The 23,501-nt window shown below is 46.5% G+C and overlaps 1 protein-coding gene across 2 annotated transcripts in view; it reads left to right on the top strand.

The window, feature by feature from the left end:
• The window catches only part of RABL6 (RAB, member RAS oncogene family like 6), a 54,072-nt gene that overhangs the window by 15,489 nt on the left and 15,082 nt on the right, over window positions 1-23,501 (top strand). For both annotated transcript variants that reach the window (XM_066562743.1, XM_066562741.1), the window contains exons 4-9: window positions 3,726-3,778; window positions 4,850-4,941; window positions 5,797-5,937; window positions 6,978-7,083; window positions 11,460-11,563; window positions 20,986-21,338. In XM_066562743.1, the coding sequence (XP_066418840.1) occupies window positions 3,726-3,778; window positions 4,850-4,941; window positions 5,797-5,937; window positions 6,978-7,083; window positions 11,460-11,563; window positions 20,986-21,338 (849 nt within the window). The remainder of the gene's footprint in view (window positions 1-3,725; window positions 3,779-4,849; window positions 4,942-5,796; window positions 5,938-6,977; window positions 7,084-11,459; window positions 11,564-20,985; window positions 21,339-23,501) is intronic.

Below are 23,501 nucleotides of genomic sequence, written 5' to 3'. Positions count from 1 at the left end.
CATGTTCTGAACACACATTTCAACATTAAATTTTCCAGGCTGAAATTCTTTTGCCAGCATTTCCCTGTTTCATTTTCAGAGGAAATTAGGAGACCTCTGTTTAAATGATGGGGGAAACTGTGTTGAAAGCCCTCATGTGGGTTGTAGCTTAACTAACTAACAGGAGCATCCATGAACTGCAGTTTTCAGCTTCTGTTGTGTAAAGCACCTTTAGGCTCTCACCTGCTGAGCAGTGCTGCAGTTCTGCAGTCACAGGGGGCTGGGAAAATTGCAGGAGTTGCACCCTGAAAACTTGGTGTGCATTTCTGGACTGAAGTTAACGGTGATTTTCCTGAGTGTTGTTTCTCCTGGTGCTCCCTAGAAGTGTCCTCCCTGTCCTTGCTGGTTCAGCAGTATGGGTTTTCCCTCCAGAATCTACTGGGATGCAGACGGCAGCTCTGCTGGCCCTGCCTGGGTGGTGACTTAGCTTGGTATTGGTTATTTAGCGTCCAGATGATAATTTGGAAATGTGGGGAGGTTTGTTGTGAAAACTTAAAAGCTGTGATGTTGATTAGTGTGGTGAGGCAGTGGGGAATGGCAGCTGTCAGACTGCGCTGCTCCTCTTGGCTTGCTCTTGACTATTTGGGATTCTTTTTTAAATGTGCAGACTCCCTGGAGTCCAGACTTCCTTGCTGCCTGCTGCATTCTCCTTGGGCCTGCTCAGGGAGCTGGGATCATGTCTGGAAAGCTGCCGTTTGTTAAAATTTTCCCAAGATGAGCTTGCCTCCAGCCATGGATTGTATTGGATTTTGTGTGGCGTGTGTAGTAAATATCTCCTTTGCTGCTCTTGGAACTGACAGAGCACAGGAAAGATCTCTCTTAGCAGAAGTCACAATCCTGACTCATCTTTCTGTCTTTGCAGAAGTTGTGTAACTGCTGCAGGTCATAAAGCTATAATAGATCCTGAATTTAGAGAAGCTGCTTGAATGCAGGGGATTCAGGAACAGTTGTAAATTCCTGTCTTGTAATTTCTGCCACTTTGGTTCCCACTTATTTTTGGATACATGACTGAAGGCATCAAATCATATTCTTCTTCTGTTGCCCACAAGGTAGACAAACATTTTCCCTTGAATTGAAGATTCCTTTCCTCCTTGCTGCACCTTCACCCCTCTGTCTCCCAGACATGTCCTACAGGAAGAACGAAAGATCAGAATTCATATTTCTATTATTTTCAGATGTTCCAAGTTAGATAACACAAGGGATGCACGTATTCCAGATGTGTATTTTAGACTGGTGAAGGGTAGCAGCCCCCTTGCATGGTGGACAGCATTTGTTGTACTGAATCCTTCTATCCTGCAGCAAAACTGATGGTACATACTGCTGCAGAGACTCAAGTGATGATCACAACCCCATTGTCCAGAAGGAGCTGTTCTGCAGACTCCTGGGCACAGCTGCCAAGTGTATTTAGTGCCAGAGTTGCTCTTATGCCTGTAAATGAAGAGCAGCCTTTGTTCTAGGGAGGGGACCTGAGCCATAGCAGCATACAGACCCGTGTTTTCTAATTGAAACTCCTCCATTACACATCAGTACAACCTCAAAATCTGGATCTCATGCATACAGTGACACAATTGTCACTGTGCCCTTGCTTTATAGGCTGAATTACATCTTGTCACTGCATAGATCTTATCTTTGTCTGGTTCATCCTGCAGTTTGGGTTCCAAAAATAGAGGCTGTGCCTGAATCTGTACACACATGCGCTTTTCAGCTCTCTGACTCCTTTGAGGTGACCTCCTTTGCAGCACTGATGAGCAGTGTGTGAGAATATTAGTCATTCCTCTGGATACACACAGAAAACCATGAGCGTGGAGAGGGGTGTGGATTCTGTATTCTGTCTCAAAGCATTGACTGCAAATGTGCCCAGGTTAGATAGACACCTTGATTTCTCAGGATGGGAGGAATGATGGAGAGTATTTGTGGTGGCTTGGGCTTCTCTTTTTAATACCTAGAAATGTAGGTCATGCCAAGCATAATTCAGCAGTGACTGCAGAAATAGTGATGTTTGGATATTCAGAGAAGCCACACAAATGTCACTCGCTTGAAATTAATTGAATTGAAGTGGGAAGAGACATGCATGGCCTAGACATCCCACACCTTCGGCTGCATGGGGAAGAATCAGAGCCCATACTTGGATCCCTCAGGGAAATACATTGCCCAAATGAAGAAGGATCAGGATTAATATTTCTGCTGCTTTCAGTTGTCAGCAGTAAGCTGACATGAGTGGGGCAAACATTTTGCAGTGATGCCCAGAAGCACCCCCAGAATCACCTGCTATAACATGCAGCATTCAAGCTTTTCTGAATAACTGTATTTTCTTACTATTTATCCCTGAGCTGTGTGGAGGAAAAACAAACCCTGTTTCACATGCAGCATGTGGCAGAACCCTGAATTCCACATGTGATTAAGCAGAGTTAAGAGCTAGTGGAAGCTATTTTGATCCTCAGTGTTAGAGAGTCTTTTACAGAGTCAATGGGAGGGTTTTTTCAGGTGCATCTGAGCTGCCAACACCTTCTGTTATCAGCGACACAGGAAATTTCTAGAAGTGATGAGAGGCAATTCCAAGACTATGCCAAGTATAATTTAGTTAACTCTTCATTATTTAGCCTAGGAAAAGACACAACAAAGTTATTTCAGAAGTACAGTTCTTAAATGCTGTCAGTAACATCTGGGAGGTACTTGGTATCTGTCAAACATAACTCCTGATCTTGCAGGGTTATTCTTTGTGCAGTGCTTACCATTGATAAAATTCTGGAAACTCAGAACATTCAGTTTAAACAAGAAGCCAAAATTTTTTCATGGTGTGTCCACACTAAACCTCTTTGGCGGTAGGTGACAGAAGATGTTGAGATTCCTGGCAATCCTTAGAGCCAAGTGTCTACACCAGAAAATCATGTCAGCTGATGTTAATCATAGCTACAGATATACCTCTCTGCTGAGACTCCAGGCTGTAAGATTTGGAAACACAGTTAGTGTGTAATTGACTTGACACAAAGTTTCCAGGGAGGCTGAAGTTTTAAAAACACTGTTTCTGGGGTGCTGAGTTAAATGCTAGTGGTACTTCAAAACGTCAGAAAAATGCTTCTGTAAGGTGTAAGGAAAGAGAGAAGTCTCAGGGGCTGCCCTTTAACTGCCTTAGAGGAAGCAGATGAGTTGAGATTCTTGCAGGTGGGACCATGGCTGTGGGACTGCAGGGCAAATCTCTAGAGTGGTTTTCTAGTGTCTTTCACAAATGTTAGGCTCGTTGCTTCTTGCACTTTTCTGGGAGCCTAGTCAGAGTTGTACCTGCTACCTGGCTTATTTTTGTGTGCTTTGGGTGGTGCTTCTGGAGGATTTATTTTCTGTGCCTTCACTGATGATGGCCAGACCTGACCCTCTGGCTCTGACCTTTGGAGCACATATAGGCTGTCTCTCCATCTTCACAACTTCTTTCCTGCAGTTTATTTGATTTCTCTTGGATTTCTTCCTGGATAAGTTCTGTCGTTGGATTGCTTTACTGCTCATTTTTTAATAGACTAGCTGGGATTCTTCAGCAAGGCATGCCTATCCCACCCCTCCTCACCCCCCAGGCTTGCAGTAGAAGTAGGATTTGCTTTGAGGTTGTGTTCTAACTGCAGTGCACCTGTCCAGACTCATCTTCCAGTTCTTTGCCCAACGTAATGTTTTTTATATGTTTTACTATTCTTTTTAAGGAAAATGCAAAAAACGAGGAGATGGTTTGAAACTGGAGAATGACCCTCAGGAGGTGAGTCACCTAGAATTCAGAGGTCTGAGGCCTCTTGTCCACCTTTGGTCCATGAGGACCAAGTTCTATATTTGTTCCTGCCCTAAGGCCTTCCTGGCAGGTGGGTGAGGGACGGTGGGTGATGCCGATGCTCTTAATTTCCTGCTCTTGCATTTCAGCCCTGCTCCTGCCCTCACTGCAACTTCCCTGCTGTTTTCCATTCTGTCACTGGGAATGACTGTGCCCCAGATGTTTGCTCAGCAGCTTTGTACCTGTCTTCCTGTGGGCAGAGGCAGAAATTCCTTTTGTCAGGGCCTTCTTGTGGGGCCTGAAGAAATGACTTGATGCCCTGCTCTGGCCGCACCTCGGAGCTGGGCTGTTGCACTCTCACTGGTGCCCATCTGTTCAGGCTCAGATGAGGAGAATTTTCCTCAAAATATTCTCCCATGGGAAAAGCCTTTATGAGAACAGTTACCACAGCTGCTTCTTCCTTTGCAAACGTGGGTGCATTTTCCACTCTGGGAAAGGAGTGAGAATTATTCCAGGGGCACCAAATTCCAGTAGGAGCCATGGAGACTGAGCTGGGACCATGGAGACCAAGCTGAGACCAGTACTATGTGGACTTAGCAGCATGCAGAGTCCAAATGATGAAAAGCCAGTTGGAAAAGTTCAGCCATCCATGGGAGAAACTGCCCCCTGCTTTTGGACACCAGCAGCATTAAGAGTAGAGCCAATATCTGAGTCAGAAAAAAGATGGAATGGGAGCTGTGTCCTCTGTCCTCCACTCTGTGGTTTGTATGGACTTCTCTTGCCAACACAGGATTTGGGAGCACAGGGGAAAGGACAGGGTTGGGTTTTAGCATGTGCTGTCAGAGACCATCAGGTGCTTCACATCCTGTTCCTATGGGAAGTGGAAACTGGGAACCACCAAGTATCTTATTTCAATGATAATGAAATAAGAAATCCACAGGTACTCCTCCCAGTGGTTGTCACTTTAGAAAGTTTGCTCAGTCAGTACTGTATCCATTGTGTTCTGTATCAGCCTGAAGTTGAATACAGTTATTTACTGCTTCTTTGCCTTTATTTCCCCAGGCAGAATCGGAAATGGCTTTGGATGCAGAGTTCCTGGATGTCTATAAGAACTGCAATGGCGTAGTGATGATGTTTGACATCACCAAGCAGTGGTAAGAGATCTTTACTGGCACCATGTGATTCTCCCTTGTTCAGGCAAAACAAATGACTTCCAGATTTCCAGATTCCCAGTGTAATTTGGAAGCTGATAACTTGCCTAATGAGTTGGAGCAAGCTTGTATCCTTTAAAATAAAAGCTTTATCTTGTGACATGGCTTTTAATACAGTCCTCTCCTGGGCTTGTTCCAAACAAGTAGTGTCCCAGTGGGTTGTGTGCTGCAATTGCTGATATGCTGCTGGCTGAGGCTTGATAATTAGTGCTATCACAGGTGCAAAGTGCATGTTGCAAACCCCTGCTCACCAGAACGCAAGGGAAAGAAGGATGTTAGAAATTCCCAAGAAACTGGAATTAGTAAGGATTATTTAGAGGCCCCAGGCTGCCTTAATCTACAGAAGTAATGAACTGTTGGTTTTACACATCTGAGGAGAGTAAGAGAGATAAGTAATCCAGACTGGAAAGAGGAGGGGGTTAGAGCTCCTGCTTTATATTTAGGCTGCTGTTGTTCAGGTTTGGTGTGGATCACTGAGCTTGTGGACAGCTGAAGGGAGGGAATCCTTTCCTTCGGCTGACCCCACAGTTTTGCAGGACTGAGGTTGCTGTAGGAGATGTGAAGGTTCTGGTGAAAGTGGATTATTGAGCTTTTGAAATTGGTTTTGAATAAAGAATCATGCAAACATATTGAGGGTTAATGTGTTTCTCTGATGGGGTAAAGAAGTCACAGACTTGGAAGGATTTTGGAAAAAAAATTCCTGTGTTTTTTTTTCTTTGTGATTTGTGCATGAAACTGCTAACAGAAGGATGTTCCCACTTATCTGCTCTCTCATCTGCTCTCTCCCCTCTGATGAAGGACATTTAACTATATTCTGAGGGAGCTTCCTAAAGTGCCGACCCACGTTCCAGTGTGTGTGCTTGGGAATTACCGGGACATGGGGGAGCACCGGGTCATCCTGCCCGGCGACGTGCGGGACCTCATTGACAACCTGAACAGGTGAGCAGGCAGGGCAGCAGGGCTCAGCTGCTCCCTGCCATCCCCCGTCAGTGACCATGTCCCTGCCGTGTTTCACATCCATGTCACGTGTGCCCTCTGTCCTACCGCCTGCCTTGGGCTCCCAGAGCTCCCCGTGTCTCACAAGCAGCAGCTGCTGACACCATGGGCCCTTTGATCTGGAGCAGATGGTTTGCCATGCTCCTGGAAACAGCATGAGACAGCATGTGCCCGGCAGCATGTGCCTTTCAGAAGTGCTGTTCCCAACAAATCATCTTCTTTCTGGATAGTCCTTCTCCTGTGAGAGAGTCCTCTCCCCATAGCACAGCTGTTCTTTGGTCCAAGTGATTGAGCTACCGAAGAGCCAGCCAGTACAGCTGTGTCCTTGTTCTGCCTCTGAGCATCCCTCATGCAGCACTTTGAGGGCACAGCCAAGTCAGATGTCCCTCACCAGCCAGACAAGCATTTCCCTTAAGCAGAGATCTGAGGTGCTCTGTTACGTGGTACAAAATAGTATTTGTTGGTCAAGATTCAGTAGATGGTACCTTTGTATGTAATTTTATGTTTTCAAGGTATTTTTTAATTTTCCTCATTTCTTGTTTATGCATGTGCCAGGCACAAAGAAATGGTGTCAGTTTATCATTTAGACTTTATCCATTATGAAATAATTTCTTTACAAAATAATTTCTCAATATTTTTTTTGTCCGTCCAATTGTGGTTTTTAAAACAAAGACCTTTACTGTGAAATGAACAACTTGTAAAGCTGTGAATCCCCAGTTAGGAAACCAACATCCTAGTGTCCTGACAGAGTATTTCTTAGCCTGGCAGGCACATGACACCGTCACACACCAACAGCCACCTTCTGCCACCCTTCAGTGTGAATTTTGGCTGTACACAAAATAATGAGTCCAAGCAGAATGATGCCCTGGGCTACATTTGAGTGTGGGGGCTGGCTTGTGGGGTGGCTCATGGTGTGTAAGTCAGTCCTGTGCAGGCTCTGCAGGTTGTGCTGGGTACAGTGTTTTCCTCTCTGCTCGGCACAGGCCTCCCGGCTCCTCCTATTTCCGCTATGCTGAGTCTTCCATGAAGAACAGCTTTGGCCTCAAGTACTTGCACAAGTTCTTCAACATCCCCTTCTTGCAGCTGCAGGTAAGGCAGGGATGTTATCCTGATGTGCTGCATGTGTGGGACAGATTGGATTTGCTTCCTTTCTGAGGCAGGAATTTGGCATTTGGGGTTTCATTTGCTGTTAAAGGATCCTGAGTAGATTCTTCTTTTCATTAGACTTAGTATAACAAAATTAGTGCCTGTGAATGATTTAAACGTGTCTCTGGTTGCAAGAGGCCAGCTGTGCTGAGTTCCCAATGATGACCTCTGGAGAAAGGCTCCATTTTCACTGGCATGCAAATGGCATCCAGTGGTGCAGTTGCCAAGTCAAAAATGTAAAATACACACATCTGTTAAACTTTGAATTTCAATTCTGTTCAGTTAAAACTGAGATGAGAAGAGATTTGGCTATTATCTGAGTAGTTCAGGAACCTCCATTTGCTGAAAATCTTAGCCTTAATGGTAAAGGGCATTAGATATGAGATCCATGTGCTTGCATCCTGTTCACATGGATCCAGTCTCATATTTCCTTCGTATCTGAGGATTCTTGGGAGGGCTGAGGGAAGGGCAAAGGCTCCAAAGAGTGGGATTCTCATCTGTGGGCCTTTAGAAGATGGGCTTTTGGGGTGATCCTACGGGGGTCATTTGGGATGAGTAGCTCATGCTTTTTGTGAGGGCACATATGATGTTGTGTCACTGTTTTCTATTTGATGGGCAAACCCCAGGCAGTAGATCTTTATTATTTTTTACCAGTAATTGAAGTGTATGTGGGTATTTTTATATAAATAATCCCCAGTGAAATGCTAGTTCAGAAGGAGCTGAGATATATTAGTGGATGTTACCAAGTCCTCAGGCTGCAGAGCAGAAAGAACCAGGATAAGAGAATTGAATGTATAAAAGCTCAGTGAAACAAGTCAAACAATTTTTTGAGGGGGGGGTTGTAGAAATATGAGCCGTAAATCCAACCTGCTGTTCAGTGGAGAAGATTGAAATTTGCCAGCATGTTGCTAGTGAAATGTTTGGGTTTATGACACTGCACATTTGAAGGCTTTTGGTTGCCTCCACCCAGTTTTTGGAGCTTTACTTGATGTCAAACTTCACCTAAGATGGGCTGCATTGGTTTCTCCAGCACCCCTTGCACTTGTGCCTCAGGTTTATGGGCAGTGCCTCATGCTGCTCCACAGTAGCTGCCTTGGGGCACTTCACTGCTCCCAGACACTCACTGGGAACCTTGTGTTGGAGTGCACAGGGACCAGGGCTGGCCCTGTTCAACATCCAGTGCAGCATGAGCTGAAATCTGTAGGAAAATCACATCTAGGCTTAATTCCTGAAGGTTCTTCTTGTATCTTCAGAGATCCTTGTCAGTACCAGGCTCCAGAAGGGAGCTTCTCTCCTTGGGGCAGAGCAGGATTAAAGGAGAGGGATGCTGCCTGGTATGAAATGCACATAGGATTCAGTCAGCCTCAGACGTTTCTGTGCCTTGCAGTCTGCCCTCCACAGCTTTCCAGGGCAGAGTGGTCCAGCTGTATCTGAGGCTGTCTCTCAGCAGGGTTGGGGTCAGTGTGTGGTTTTCAATGGCACATTCCTGTGCTCATTTTATAGTCACACATCTTCCCCGGCAAAAGCAAGGGCTGAAATCCATACCCCCCAGTTCAGAGCTCATTCTCTTTGTCAGCCTGAGCTCTTCAATTATTTATCAGTTCCTTTACAGGGGCAGGATTGGCAAATCCGAGGATGCAGTTCAGCTGTAGGTATATCTGGAAACCCACAAATGGCATCAGGTCACCCAGGCCTCCAGATGCTGTGCTGGAAGGAGACAGGATTCTGCAGACAGCTGAGATTGCCTTTTCCCAGGAAGCCCTTGCAAGTGCCTTTCAGCTAAAGCACTGGTCTCTAGCATGTTATTTATTCCCTTCTTTTGGGTCATTGCAAAAAATAAGCTATTTCTTTAATATTTTAATAACCAGTATGGTAAAATAGAATATATTTTTTAAAGTGTTTGAAGGTAGTGATTTTTAAAGTGTTTATTAGTAGTGATGAATTTGTACAAAATTGATTGCACGTCTATCTTTATTAAGTATATATTCTTGATTTATTGTGATCTGTGAAAATGGAAATAAATAAAACTGGTGTATGTCTCAGTACCAAAGTATAAGGCAAGGCACACCACTTCTTTAATAGACAAGTCTAATTAAAGTCATTATCAAAGAGCCTAAGGTAAGCACTGGAGAGCAGTAGCCCTTCTGTCTCTGTTTGTTCAGCTAATTTGCTCAGCATGTATTTCACTTGTCTTAGGAAACTGGGGACAAAGAAGCAGCAGACTTGCCCTTTTTTGTCTCATTTTTGCTTATACTGCATAATATGAAATACTGTAATAATATGAAATGATGATATCTAATGCTTCTGAGTTCTTGATTTTCTTGAATTCTGAAATCTAGAATTTGAATTCTCAAGTCCTCATTAGTACTTCTGATAAGGGTAACAACTTTAAATATGAATAGCATATTTTGCTAAATCTTTCTTGTCCATAAATGACGATGAAGGAATTGGCATTAAGGAATGACTTCGTAATTCCATGCATACATGTTAATTAAAGTCAAGTTTCCATCTGCAGAGAGCACTTGAATATGATGAATAGAAATTACTCAGCAAAGAAAAGAGAGATTGCTCCAAGCTCTTAACACAATGGCAAAGGTAAACATGAAGACTCTAAATGCTTTGGAAGCAGTAAATTAGCTTAAATGATCCCAGAAACACTTACATTTCAAGAAGGGCTATGTCTTCCAGTAAATTAGGGTTATCAACTGTGATGAGTCACCTGGTCTTACAGTACAAAATAAAAATTACTTAAACTTTTTTGCTGATTTCAGTCATAGTAGAATCTGACATGGAGGGCTCAGGCTGTGTTGTGACCATTCTCCAGAGCACAGCACTTTGTGTGGTTTGTGTGAACCAGATGAGTTAATTGCTCTTCAAACCTGTGCAGTGGCTTGATAGCTTCAAAGTTGTCACATCTATGAAACCATAATGCTAGCAGCATGTGCATGTAGAGACTGAACACCATTACTTCATGCAAATGTTTGTCTTCTCAGATGGATATTATTCTGGGAATTATGTAATAGATTTCCTTTTAGGCTTTTAATTTGATGGGATCTTTCTGCAGTGAGTTCAAGTGTTGTCAGACAGGGAATTAAGAATTCACCATGGTTATTGATGCTAGCCTTCAAAAATATTTGTCAGAGTAAAGCTGAAATGTACTTGGAGGATAAGGCAGTTATCAAAGCAAAAATCTTGGCAGTTTGGAGGAAGCCTTGGGTTTCTCTTGCATGTCCTCCTGCCCAGGCAGGGATGCAGCCTGTGGCACCACAGACCTGCTGTGATGGGAACTGTGCAGGGCTGGGAGTCACCAGCCCAACTCAGCACAAGCTGGCCCTGCTCCTGTGCCACCTAGTGCATAGGCAGTGGGAGAGGGAGGATTGATGCCCTCAGGCACAAACACGTGGCCTTTGACTCCAAAATTTGGGAGGTGAGCTCATGGGCAGGGCCAGTGCCCTGCTGTATGCCAGCCAGCTGTGTCTGAGCAGAGGGGATGGGGCTGTGGGGCAGCATTTGCACCACTGACAGCTCTAGTCTTGTCCAGGGGATCCAGAATGATGTTTCTGCAGGAGTGGATGCTGTGTCAGCCCTGCAGGGCCGCAGCCCTTGAGGGAGCTGGCTGTGCCTGTGGATATCGATCTCTCCTTGCTGTCGTCTGGATGTCAGGAAGAGGGAGCCCTTCCCCTCAGCTGAGGTTTTTGTTTGAGTTCTGTGGGAAATGTGGGAAAGGAAGGACATAGTGGGGCAGTGCTGGATTACATTAGTGCAGTCAACTGACTTTATTGCCCATTGAAAATGGGCTAGGGTGTCTGTCCCCCATCTGTGGAACAACAGCTGGAGGCAGAGGGGCAAGGACTTCCAAAATGTCACTGAGTTGATAGGTTATGCTCCCTCATCTACCCCAACAGCAAAAAAAAAATTATTGGGAGGCTTTGCATTCAGCTGGGTCCTGCTTCCAGAGGGGCTGATCTAGCACAGAGAAAATCAAAAGGCCTGAGTGAATGAGTTGCACAACTGATCTCTGCAGGGGCTGAATCCTTTTTCCAAATGTAACTGGTGCTGTGGTGTCTGAAATAACACATTATTGATTTATGGCTGAGAGTAGCTGACAGAACAAGGTGCTTCTTACACACAGACTTTATGGATTATCTGCTTTTTATTCACTTTCCCTTTGTGCTCTGTATTTAAATGGACACCATGATCAGGGCCAGGGCTCCTGTTGCACATGATGTTGTGGTAAAGTGGTGACACAGGATCTTAGTGCACAGAGATCTGTTACAGTGACCCTTCTGCTCAGACCCAGCTTGTTTTCCTTTCCTCAGAGGGAGACGTTGCTACGGCAGCTGGAGACAAATCAGCTGGATATTGATGCAACTCTGGAGGAGCTGTCAGTGCAGCAAGAGACTGAAGACCAAAACTACGAACTGTATGTCACTGAGCTGTCTTTTCTGCTAACTAACTGCTGCTTTGGGTGTCACATGAATGTTGGGCAGCCCCAGCTGTGGCATGTGGCTAGGTTGAAGGGTCTAGCGAGTAACGTTTAGGGATCCTTTGGATAAAATGTTGCTTTTGAATGTCATCACCTGAAGAAAAGCATGCACCTGGGGATCCCTGTGAAAGGTCTGGTTCCTACAGGCACGTAATTGGGGAGGGCAGGGCAGGTAGGGCTGAGCAGCACACCTGGAGCCAGCACGTGCTGAAGTAGATAAAGTGCTGGAAGGGGATATTTTCCATCTCTCAGCTGCTCAGCACACAAGTTGGTTCCACTCCTGGCTGTTGCACTCCTGTGTATTTTGTCTTAAAACAGCAGAAAGTAATAGCAACAACACTGCTGTCTTTTGTTCCCTTTGAGCACTTCTGAACTCTTTGGTATATTTCTGTGTCTGTTCTGCACCCTGGCTGCTTGTAATGGTGTTTGCCAGCTTTAGCCCCATAAAGCCAATGCACCTGTAGCACAGTGAACAGGAATCCATGTTCTGTAAATTCCCATGACAAGGCCTTTATTGCAGTGGTGTGCCAGAAAAGCCAGAAAAGTCAGCCTCAGAATGTATTGAAAAAGATTATTTACAGGCAGCTTTTGTTTGGAAATTGGAATCGATGATTATGAAATATTCATGCACAGGCTTTTGGACAAGCATTTTTCAGACCACGTTTCAAGGTTCTATAACCTTGTTCAGCATGTTTTCACTGGAGGGCATTGAAATACCCCAATTCACACAAAGAATGCTGTTTCCAGAGCATTCACCTCATTCTTATCCTGAGGGACTAGTTAGTCACCTCATGCCTTCAGCACTTCTGTTGATGTCCCTGCTCAAAGGACTGGGTTGCATGGGCTGTGCTGTCAGATTGTTTTCCATGCTTTTGTTTGTACTTCTTCAGTAATGGGAGGATACTTAATAGTATCAGGAGTTGGCAGAGCTGTTTCAAATTCACAGCACAAGATCTTTCTGTTTTGTCACCTCTTGCCCTTCCAGCAGCTTTAGTGTGTGCTGGGTCTCCATATGTGTCACTTCAGCTCACAAATCCAGCAGAAAAACAGGTTGGATGGGGCTAGGAGCAGCAGTGAAAGGTGTCCCTGCCTGGGGCAGGGGCACGGAATAAGGCGAGCTTTAAGGTCCCATCCAACCCAAACAGTCTGAGACTCTGTGACTGTGAAATCTATCTTTGCTATATCTACCTCGGGGTTAGTCTGTGTTGGGCTGGCTCTGAGAAGAGATCTTAGATCTTAAAGGCAGCAGCAGCAGTGTGGTAGTGCTGGAGGGGTGGCCAGACCTCCTAGTTCCAGCAACAGGTAGTAGATTGGATCATCCCACCCAGTGTGGCCACACTGCCCTGCTGGGAGGCTGTTGGCACTGTCAGACTGCAGATTAACTTAACGTGGCCTCAGAAATATCAGAGCCTGACAGAGGAGTTGATGAAATATTAAAAGCAAGACTTTTCTCTAGGGTTCTGGTTTAGCAAATAAAGTGACATCCTTATGCAGCTGGCCAGCTCCTGCATGTTCATATCTGTACTGAAGCCAAAATTCTTCACTCTCAGAAAATAACACTTCTTTAGAGAAAGGGCTTTAAAATGCCACTGGATGCTTCCTAGCTAGAGGCATAGATCCCAAAAGAAGAGCATCAGGGAGTGTCATGCATCAGTACTTTGATCACACTGGCTAAAGAGAGCTATTTTAGGGTTTTTAAGGTTTTTCTCTGTACCCCAGGTAGAAACAGAGAGTCTGTTTGTTTAAATGGCACCTCTGTGGGACAGATGAGCTGCAAAGGGGTTACTTCAGCCCTGGAGTTGAAAGGTATGCACTTCTTACACTCAGTTTTTATCCCCGCAGGAGGGATAAAAGAGTTTTTATCTCCAAGCATGAGTTTTATAGCCAAAGACCCAATTTAAAGAAGTACATTCATATGTCAGAGAACCCAGGTTTGGGTAAAGCCTCAACCTTAGTAAACAGTTTGGGCTAGGAAACAGAGTACATGTAGACACAACAATGTGTGATGGGAATCAGAGCTTGCAGCGGTGAGGCAGGTCTGCAGTGCTCATTATTAGGGCTTGGGAAGATCCTTGCAGTGATGCTTGTCAGATGCCCCTCATTTTTGGATTACCAGGTGTCCTGGTTTGAAAAGACAGGTGCCTGCTAAGGAAGGCAGGAGCCTCCCTTGAAATGGAAAAGGCTAACCCCCTCCCTCTGAATTATTACAATTTTGAAATTATGGGGCTCTCAGGCAAAGATATGGGAGTAGGAGTAACAGTTCTTTACTAGGAAAATTAAAAATACAAATGCAATAGTACAAAAAAAAACCCTACTGCCAGAGTCAGAGCAGGAGCTGACCCACCCCCTGTGTGTCAGGGTGGTGGCACAGCCCCATCCCATGGGGGCTCAGCCCTCCTGCAGTGCCAGCTGTGGCTCTGCTGGAGCAGGAATCCTGCACAAGGGGGGAGTTTTCCTCTGCAGCTCCAGGGCTGCTGGAGATGGGCCTGGGCTCCCTCTGGCAATGCAGGGCAGCAGAAAGCTGCTCCTCTGGGAATGCACTGGGCAAAGGCTGCTGTGCTGTTCCAGGCTCAGATTGGATCCAGGTAGGAATGCTTGGCTCCTGCCCTGGGCGCAGCATCTCCCCATGGGATGATGGAATTGGATCAGCCATGCAGGGACACTCAGTGGCCCATTAACAGAATATATTTTCCAGAGGGAGGATTGGTTGTGGAAGAGATAAAGAAAGCTGCCCTACCTGGTTTTAACAGGTTGCCCAATGAAGAGAAGAAAACTGCCCCACACCTAACAGATGGCAGTAGAATACACACCCAGATCTTGCATTTTCCAAACTAAGACACCAGGTTTAATATGCTACATCAGTGAATATCCAAGTGAGCACATTGTCTGCTGCACTGGCCCTGTTGTGTACAGCATGTGTGTTGGTGCAGTGTGACTTGGTGACCCTTGACAGATCACAGAACTGTGGAATCCTTAGGATTGGAAAAACCCTCTGAGATCATCAAGTCCAGCTGTTAATCAAGCACTGCCAAAGCCACCACCCAACCATGTCCCCAAGGGCCACATCCACATTTTTCAAACACTTCAGGGATGATAGCTCCACCACTGTCCGGGCAGTCTGTTCCAAAGTCTGGCTGCCCTTTTTGTGAAGAAAGTTTGCCTAGTATCCAACCTGAACCTCCTCTGGTGCAACTTGAGGCCTCTTTTGCTTTTTCCTTTTTATTGCTTGGTAGAGGAGCCCAACCCTCACCTGTCATACCTCCTGTCACGAGGCCTTTATGTTAGTTGCTTCAGTTCAGACAGCACTGTGAGTTCTGCTATGGGTCACCCAAATTGAACAGTAAGGGGAGATGATGCAGGTATTTGGGGCCACAGGCCCTGGTGTGGCTGCTGCAACACTTCCTCAGAGGCCATTCCTGCTCTCCTGCCATAAAATCAGGGCACAGAGCACAGCGAGGTGACAGCACTAGGACATCTCGGTTATTCACCCCTGTGCATGTCTGGTAGCTACTCTGTCACAGTGACCACTGCTAAATTTGGCTCAGTGAGAACTGAAAGAGAACAAGAACTCTTCCTCCTGCTCCAGCGGGGGGGACGTGAGGACAAAACGTCACTGATGCAAAATGTGGATCCCAGAGACAACACGAGGTGGCACACGACGCTGCCTCTTCCGCCTTACGTAAGCCAGCCTGGGCAGCCACTGCCTGGATGTGCCTGTTGGATACACAGTCTGCTTCCAGTTCTTTCCCTGTGTTTAGGCTTCTCACTGCCTGACACACCTCTGGATCTGGTACTGTCCCTGTGCTTTCAGACTTTACATCTTCAATGCTGCTAAAAAGAACATTTCACCCCTTTTTGAATTCTTGAATTCTTATTAAACAAAGAGTTATGGCTTTTATGATGTTCTGAATTTGTACCTAATTTGCTCAGTTTCTCCATTTTTAATTGTACCCAGCTTATCTTCTGTTTTCAAGGAAAACTTGTATATGTTCAATGTGCCCATTCCCCCACAGAAGGGTGCCAGGGCTGGGCAGCACTTTTGGTGAAGAAATTTTCCCCAATACTCAACCTAAACTTCCCCTGGCACAGCTTGAGGCTGTCTCCTCTCACCATGTGTGTGCCAGACCAGTGACTGCAGACAGATATTTGGGCTCTCTTGCTGAGGACTCTGCTTTGGGGAGACACATTCCCCAGAGAGACAGCTTTAGTCACTGCAGAATCATTGGCTAGGGGGTTGGGGGTTTATTTGCTTTTTTTCCACATTGAGCATAGCACATAATTTCAGGAAGACCGTGGTGCTGAGTAACACTCGCACAGTGGCAGGAGGAGCTGCTGTTGGAGCTGTTCTCTGGCATCCTCCACTGTATGTAAATACAGGTCCGGAGTGACACCAGCTACAGGCTGAATTACCAGATGGGAAAGTAAACCCACTCCTGCTTTCTCTTCCCCTTGCCCCACTTTTATCTTCTCCACTTGCTGTGAATCTTTGTGGTCATCAGACAGGTCAGGAGCCAGCCTGAACTGGAATGGGACTTTATCTAGGTCATATTTTTTGGGGGTGCTGCATTAAGAATTAAGTGCATCTAAGCCTGTCATCAGTGTTGCTTGAGAAGTGGGGACATGGAGCATGTCCTATATTTTATGGAGCAGGGAGTTACCCTGCTGCATCCATTTTGTCAGGTGGAAAACAGGATGACAGCAGGAATTAAACCTGCTTGGCCGTTGATTCTACATTCAGGGACCTGGGCTAGGGGGATTGAGGAAGTAACTTTAATGAGCCCAAAACAAATATGTGAAAATCTAACCCTTGCTAACCCTAGTTAAAATTATGTCATCCAGCCGATTAATCTTCATTTTCACAATTAATAAAATAACCCAAAGCCTTTCTTGCCACATGAACAATTTATCACAGCACGTTAGAACGAGGAGCCAAAAAGCTTTAAGCTGCTCCCACCTTCAATATTAAATGAACACAAGCACTGACAATTTTAGGAATTGTGAGGCTAACAAGTCCTTTTGTGTTTGCCCTGGGGGCAGAGCAACAGGAACCTCAGGCCTTGATGAATTTTTGTTCCCACAGAGCGTGCTCATCTTTAAAATTGCATAAAAGTCTCCTCTTGCGAGCAGGTCCAACCACCAGTGAATTATTCAGGAGTTTGAGGATGTTTTGGACTTGTTACTTGGTCTATAATGGAAGGATTGAAAGGCAAATAAGGAGCCCCTGTGTGTGAGGACAGATGACCCACCTGGACATGCACGGTATATTTGCAGTCTCTGTATCCCAACGGAATAAAGGTGCTCAGGTGTGAGTTCACCTTGTGCTTTAGTAGGACCTGGTCTGCTACCTCCAGAGTGGGCACAAATCTGCTTATTCCACAGTAAGGTTTTGAGGGAGTGCTTTTCCAAAGGTCTGATGGATAGAACGAGGAATGGACAGATTGTGTAGAATCTGAGCAAAAACAGACACATGGCAGGTTTGGCCTGGTGTGTTCCCAAAACAGCCACACTTGTGCCTCTAAGGAGTGTGTGTAAAGCCAGAGAAAGCATTCATGCATTATGTAGTATTTTCAAAGTGTGGAGGATGCTTAGACACCTCCATCCTGGAAATTACTGCGAGCTTGCTGGCAGCATTTAATGTGTGCTGGTTTTCCACCCACCTCCCTCACAGAAGATCTGTCTATAAAAACTCAGCAGAGTTGGTTTCTGCAGCCTGTGTAGATAGAACCAGTGTCAGACCACCCTGATTTCCCCAGTGTCACAGCACAAGGCTTGGCCCGCGTCTCTAGCTGGTCAAGGTGACATGAAGCGCACGTGTCACAGCTGTCCTCAGTGCTGTGCTGGGGTAGGAGTCTGTGTTGTGCTGTCCCCAGATAACCATTTGTATCTTCCTACTAAAGAACTTGCTGTCTCCTGTTTTTATGCCCTTCACACACCACAGGTGACTAAAGGTACAGGAGCACAGGTGCAGACAAAGCCTGCATGTGTTTTATGCCCCAGTCTGGTTGTGCTCGAGGGAAGAATGACACTCTTTATACTTCAGTTATGTAGTGGGGTTTTTTTCCTCCAGCTCTTAAATTTCATGTGTTTCTGGAGGAAAAACAGGTGGTAGTCACAGCCTTCCCTCCCTCTGGAGCTGGCTACTTTCCCAGAACAAAGCAGGTTGTTTCCAAAATGGGCAGCTTTGGCAGAATCACGTACAGTAAATCTTTAAATACTCTGGTATTGTTAAGAGTTTTCTGGGCTTTGTTGAGTCCAGCTTTAACTATTCTTTGAGCTTCATAATCTGTATACTGATGTGAGTCTATACATTCTTTGTGTCTCATCGTTTCCAAATCTTCAGTGTACAATCATCTTACCCTACCTGAGTCAGCCAGTTGCCTCGATGGTGGGACTCAGCAACTTGAGGCTCAGAGGTTGTTCATTCTGGTATCAAACTGTGTTGGTGATTTAGGTGTTCCCACAGTCAGGAGAGCAAGTACTGCTGGCAGCAGTACCTTGGCTGCTGGGTGCAGCAGTGCCCAGGCTTGCAGGCTTCCATCCAGAATTGCTGTTGCTCTAAACAGGAGCATGGGTGCATGTAGATCATCTGGGATTAATCTCTCCTCACAGCTGGGAGGCAGGAGTCTTTAACACTGAGTGGGTCTTGGAGGAGGAGGAGTGAGTACCACAAAGCAGAGCTGTTCAGTTCTCCTGTCTTTGGCTCACCAGAAGGCCTGGATCAAAGCTGAGAGAGGAGGAATGGCAGAATTCAGCACTCAGCATGTGATGTGGAGCCGAGGAGTTGTACATTGTGTGCAGGCAAAGCTCACAAACAACTTTGCGGGCCATGGCAATTCACTTGGTGTGGGGATAAAGAGCCTTAGCTTTGTTGGATGGGGGCTGAATTGCAGGGCCTCGTGGTTTGTCTTTCCCACCCCACAGACGCCATGCATACCCTCCTTGGAGGATGCAGAGTCATGGCCCCCCTCCTCAGGTAGGGAGCACAGTGATGGAGAGGTATTGAGCACACACTATCATGTTCTTGCAGCATGTGTGATGTATTGTGCACCTTCCAGACCAACCTGATGCAGTCTCCACAGAGCTCAGTGCAGGAGTTAAACTCTTTTATGTTTTTTCTCTGGTACATGACAAATCCATGCATCATTTTCAGTGGAACGTGTTGTCGCGCAGCTCGCCCCAGGAGAGGGAGGATGGGGACTGGATGCTGCATCACATACTCTGAGCTCAGCTCTGCCGGGAGCTTATGTTGGTGTAGCCAGTGTTCTGGGTGGAATAGGCACATGGTCTTGGCCTGGATCCTGGTGGAAGCATCAGTGAGAACACCACAGCATGGCACCGGTGTAGGTGCCTTGACAGTCTGCAGCTTCCTTATAAGGGACAGTGGAGGTGCAGCACCAGTCTCTGCTCTCTGTGATCAGGGACAGGACCCAGGGAATGGCTGGAGCTGCATCAGGGCAGGTATAGGTTGGATATCAATGGACAACATGTGACAGCCAGGCTCTGGCATAGTTGGGATTGCAGTCCTTAGTCCAGACTTCTGGAATGAGCGAGGCAAGTCTTTCCCAGCCATTCTCCTGTGGAGAACTGGGAGCAGGAGCGCTTTTCCTCACCCTTGAGTAGATGACAATTTTGTTTGTGCTGTTGAATTTCTTCCTATTTCTGTTACTTGGGATCATCCAGTTCTATCTATATCTTGTCCCTGTCTGTTTATGTTGCCTCACCAATCCTGCTTTTTAGTGCTGCCCTTGATCTCCACTTTACCCAGTTACTTAGTTAGGAAGGACTGCTGGTTTTCCAATTTCCAAGTAACAGCTTCCTGGGACTATTGCTCCCTAGGGCTCCAGACACTGCTGGTCACAAAGTATATTATTTTGTTCCTTAAAAGTATATCAGGTTACTGCCTTAAAATAGGAAATCATATCTCAAGGCTTAGAGTTTCTTAGCCCCCACTGTTTGTGTTCTGCTCAGCAGTCAGTCCAGGGAAGGTTCTGGCTGGCTCAGGTCCCTGAAGGACAAGGTCATGCTCTGTGTGGGAGAGGAGGCTCTCCCTTCACATTCTCATTGCCTGGAGCACAACCAAAGTCTGTCTTGCAGAACCAACTGAATCCAGAGCCTCTATGCACAAATTCATTAAGCTTAATGAGATGAGAGGTGAGACTGGGATGTGCTGGATATTACACAGGATGCTTCACTTTGGGTGTCCTCTCTGTATCTCTCAGCTGTGCAGCATGTGGCAGATCTGTTTTTCAGACCATTTAAAGGCAAAAACTTGTCTCTGTCCACATTTCTCTGCACACAGTGTGTGAAACAGGCTGCTGACCCCACGGGCTGCGGAGGGAGGCTTGGGTCAGGCTTGGGTTTCTTTTGGAAAAGGAAAGAGCTTTTCACTCCGTATAGTGGAACAGGCTTTAATGTTCTTCCAGTCGGGAACCCAGCCAGGACCACAACCTGCTCCAGTGCTCCTGCTACTTGGCTCCAGGGCCTCTCACACGGAGGGGGAGTGTGTGCAGGGGAGAGCCTGCATGTGGATCTGCACCCTGCAAGAAGGGTAATGGCAGTCAGTCTTCTCTGAGCCCTCAGGACAGCTCTTTTCTTTGGATATTCAAGGATTCTCCTCTCAAATCCATTCTTGGCTGATAAAGAGGTTATTACAGCAGTTTTCTTGAGTACTGTGATTTGTTCTGCAGAATGTAAAAACATGCCATTCCTAGAGCACTTACTCCTTTAGAGACATGTCCAACAACTGACTTCAGGTTGCATTTCAAGCCCTGACATGTTATTATAGTCTGTCTATTCAGGGAATTTCCAGGACTGTAAGTTTCATCCTGTAGTGCAGAGCAGGTTGGGATACTCCACATCTCAATGCAGATGGGGCAAGTTCAGCTCGTGTGGGTAAACCAGATTTATTGTGACCCAGGGAGTCACAGTGTCACTGGAAGCAGATCCATACCCTCCCAAGCCCAGCTGGAAGCAGACCCATACTCTCCCAGCTCAGCACACAGCCGGATGAAAAGAGCTTATTATAAAGGAAGGAGAACGACTTTTTATATGGGCAGGTAGTGACAGGACAAGGGGCAATGGTTTTAAACTGGCAGAGGGCAGGGTTGGATGGGAAGAAATTCTTCCCTGTGAGGATGGGGAGGTCCTGGCATAGGGTGCCCAGAGAAGCTGTGGCTGTCCCTCAATTGCTGGAAGTGTCCAAGGCCAGGTGGGACTTGGAGAAGCCTGGCCTAGTAGAAGGTGTCCCTGCCCATGGCAGAGGTTGGAATGAGATGAGCTTTAAGGTCCCTCCCAACCCAAAGCAGTCTGGGATTCTGAGATGCGCCATTCCTTATATTTGTAATTTATCTTCCCCACAGGTTCCTGGAAATGATGGAAGCCCGAAGCCAAGGACACACATCACCACTAGCAACAAACGGGCAGAGCCCCTCCTCCGGCTCCCAGTCACCCATCATACCTCCGAGCTCCGCATCGACGGGCAGCTCCAGCCCCAGCACCCCCCAGCCGCCGCTGCCACTCGCCACAAGCGCCACCATCTCTCCTGACCCCGCCTCATCCTTCTCACCAGTGCCTGCCCCTGAGGCCCCGCAGACCCCCGCGCCTGCCGCAGCTCCCGCCGCCCCCCCGGCCACCGCCCCCCCGCCCAAGCGTGGCATCATTGCGCGGCTCTTTGGGACATCCCCCGCGGCCGAGCCCACTCCTCCTCAGCCAGGTAGGTGCTGGTGCCCTGGCAGGATGTGACCCATAGGCCTTCCAGTTTTCATTTCATTTTTTCCCTGCGAGAGGCTGAGCAGACAGGTGTGTGAAGGCCACAGACGCCATGCTTGTGCAGCAGGTGTCCAGGGAGACTTGGGCTGTCATTCTCTATTTTCCCTGATCAACATTTTGGTTTGTCTCTGTTCTGGATGGGGACTGTGCCCAGCCAGCTGGGTGGTGGCTGTAGCATGCTTAAGAGGAAGATCCTGAACGCACAGGACACACTAATAAAATAAGTAAAATGTCAGGTTCTTACCAGGAGCAAAAATACCTCTTGAATAGCAAAAAAATGACTAGAGAAGCTATTTGAAGTGCCATCCTTGCACACATGTGGCAGTCCGGAGGGGCTCCGATGCGTAACGGAGAGAAGCAGAGCACTGGGTTTAAAGGTTATTCAGCCAGAAACGGTCACGTAGGTCCAGGCTCCACAGCAGATCCCCCCCTGGGGAAATCTGCTCCTTCAGAGCAGGTCTGGGAGGAGGAAGCCCTCGGCTGCTGCCTCAGCACTGGTACCCGCTGGAGCAGCACAGCCCTCAGTCCAGAGCCTGCCGGACAGAGTGCCAGGCAGAGGCATCAAGGGTTTGATGCATGTAATTTTACTGATCTGGACCATAATTTGTCTGTCACATTCACTTTGTTTGCAGAGCTAACTGGAGCTGCAGAGCTGGCACTGCCTAAAAATCATGACGTGGTTTGAGTCACCCTTTGGAAATACCTTCCTTCTCACACTGGCTCACAGTGCTCCTGAGACACCCACAGAGAGAAAGGAGGAGGTGCTGGGGACACAGGTTGCAATTTCAGATATTGAAATGGTCTGGTTTTAGATCTGCACACAATGTTCTGCATCCTGTGCCTCTTCCCAGATATGACACAATGCACCCATTTTGGTTTGTTTAGGACTCTTCCTACCCAGAGAAAATAAAACAAAAACCAGAGAGGAGAGGAGATGTTAGAAATTCCTTGTTGATAAAAACAACCTTTATCATTTTGATCTGTAGAAAAAAAGACTGGTCTACTACCAGTGTTATAATGGTTGGGTTTGGGGCTTTTCTTTTTCTTCTCTTTTTTTGACTCCTTCTTAGCTTGACAGCTGTTTTGGTCTTGTGACTTTCAGCCCTGATATCTCAGAATGCTTAGGAGCGGTTGCAAAAGGCAGCCAGGAGGAGCCGATGTGTCAGTGCTGCAAGGTTTCAGTGGTGTGCCAAGGGCCTGCACCTCCGCTGGAGTGTACCCAGGCACCAATTCACTGGAAAGCAGCTAAAAAAATCATTGTTACCAAGTAATACTTGGTTTTTCTGGGAGTTACTATTTAAGATTTCTCTTGAAGTCTTGGAGTAGTAATTTTTTTGGCTGTGGTTTAACTTGCACCAGTGCTACTCTGTGGCATTAGTGGTACTGTTGGTATGTAGAAGTGATCTGAAAGTTGTGCTAAGGAGAGTGAAATCTAGAAAAAAAAGGCACAAGTCTTGTTTTACCCAAAAGAAAAGTCTAGATGTATAGTGCAGCATGAGCAGAGGAAAAACATTGAGTATTGCAAATTCTGGAAAGGTTAATCACTTCAGGCTTCTTAGTTATGCTAATTTCATGAGTTTTCATCCTGATACCTTAAAGATGGGTAAAGGTGTTTCTACAAATTAACTGTATTAAAGTCACTCTCTATTTGAGGTAGCTCTTGAGCTTTTGTTTACACAAAACATCTAAAAGCACAATGTGAACAATTCTGCCTTGGACAGTTACAGCTGAAAAAAGCAAGAGGATAGGAGAGAGGGTGAACTGAACAATGTGGAAAAGGTAAGAGAATAGTGAAGGGATATCCCCCAGAAGGAGTGCACATAGCACAGGTGTAATAAAACCTGTGGTACGGTCAGTCATAGCATTCCCTGGAGAGTAGAGCCAGGCCTTGCCAGGGAGGTTTCCAGTCTGTCTAAAAGCTTGGGTCAGCCTGGTGCATTCTAAACCACAGCAGCCATGATCTGTGATTGCCTTCATGTCAGACTCTGGGCTGTTTTATATCCTGTTCATAACCTTCCTCTTCCCTTGCTGTGGAACCAGGGTCCTGCCTCATGGCTGCTGCCACCCTGGGCAGCACAGATCTGGAAAAAACCAATTTCTGTCTTGC

This window comes from Molothrus aeneus, chromosome 19 (genome assembly GCF_037042795.1).
Source record: "Molothrus aeneus isolate 106 chromosome 19, BPBGC_Maene_1.0, whole genome shotgun sequence".
In the NCBI taxonomy this organism is placed as follows: domain Eukaryota; kingdom Metazoa; phylum Chordata; class Aves; order Passeriformes; family Icteridae; genus Molothrus; species Molothrus aeneus.
This window is presented reverse-complemented; position numbering and strand designations above follow the sequence as displayed.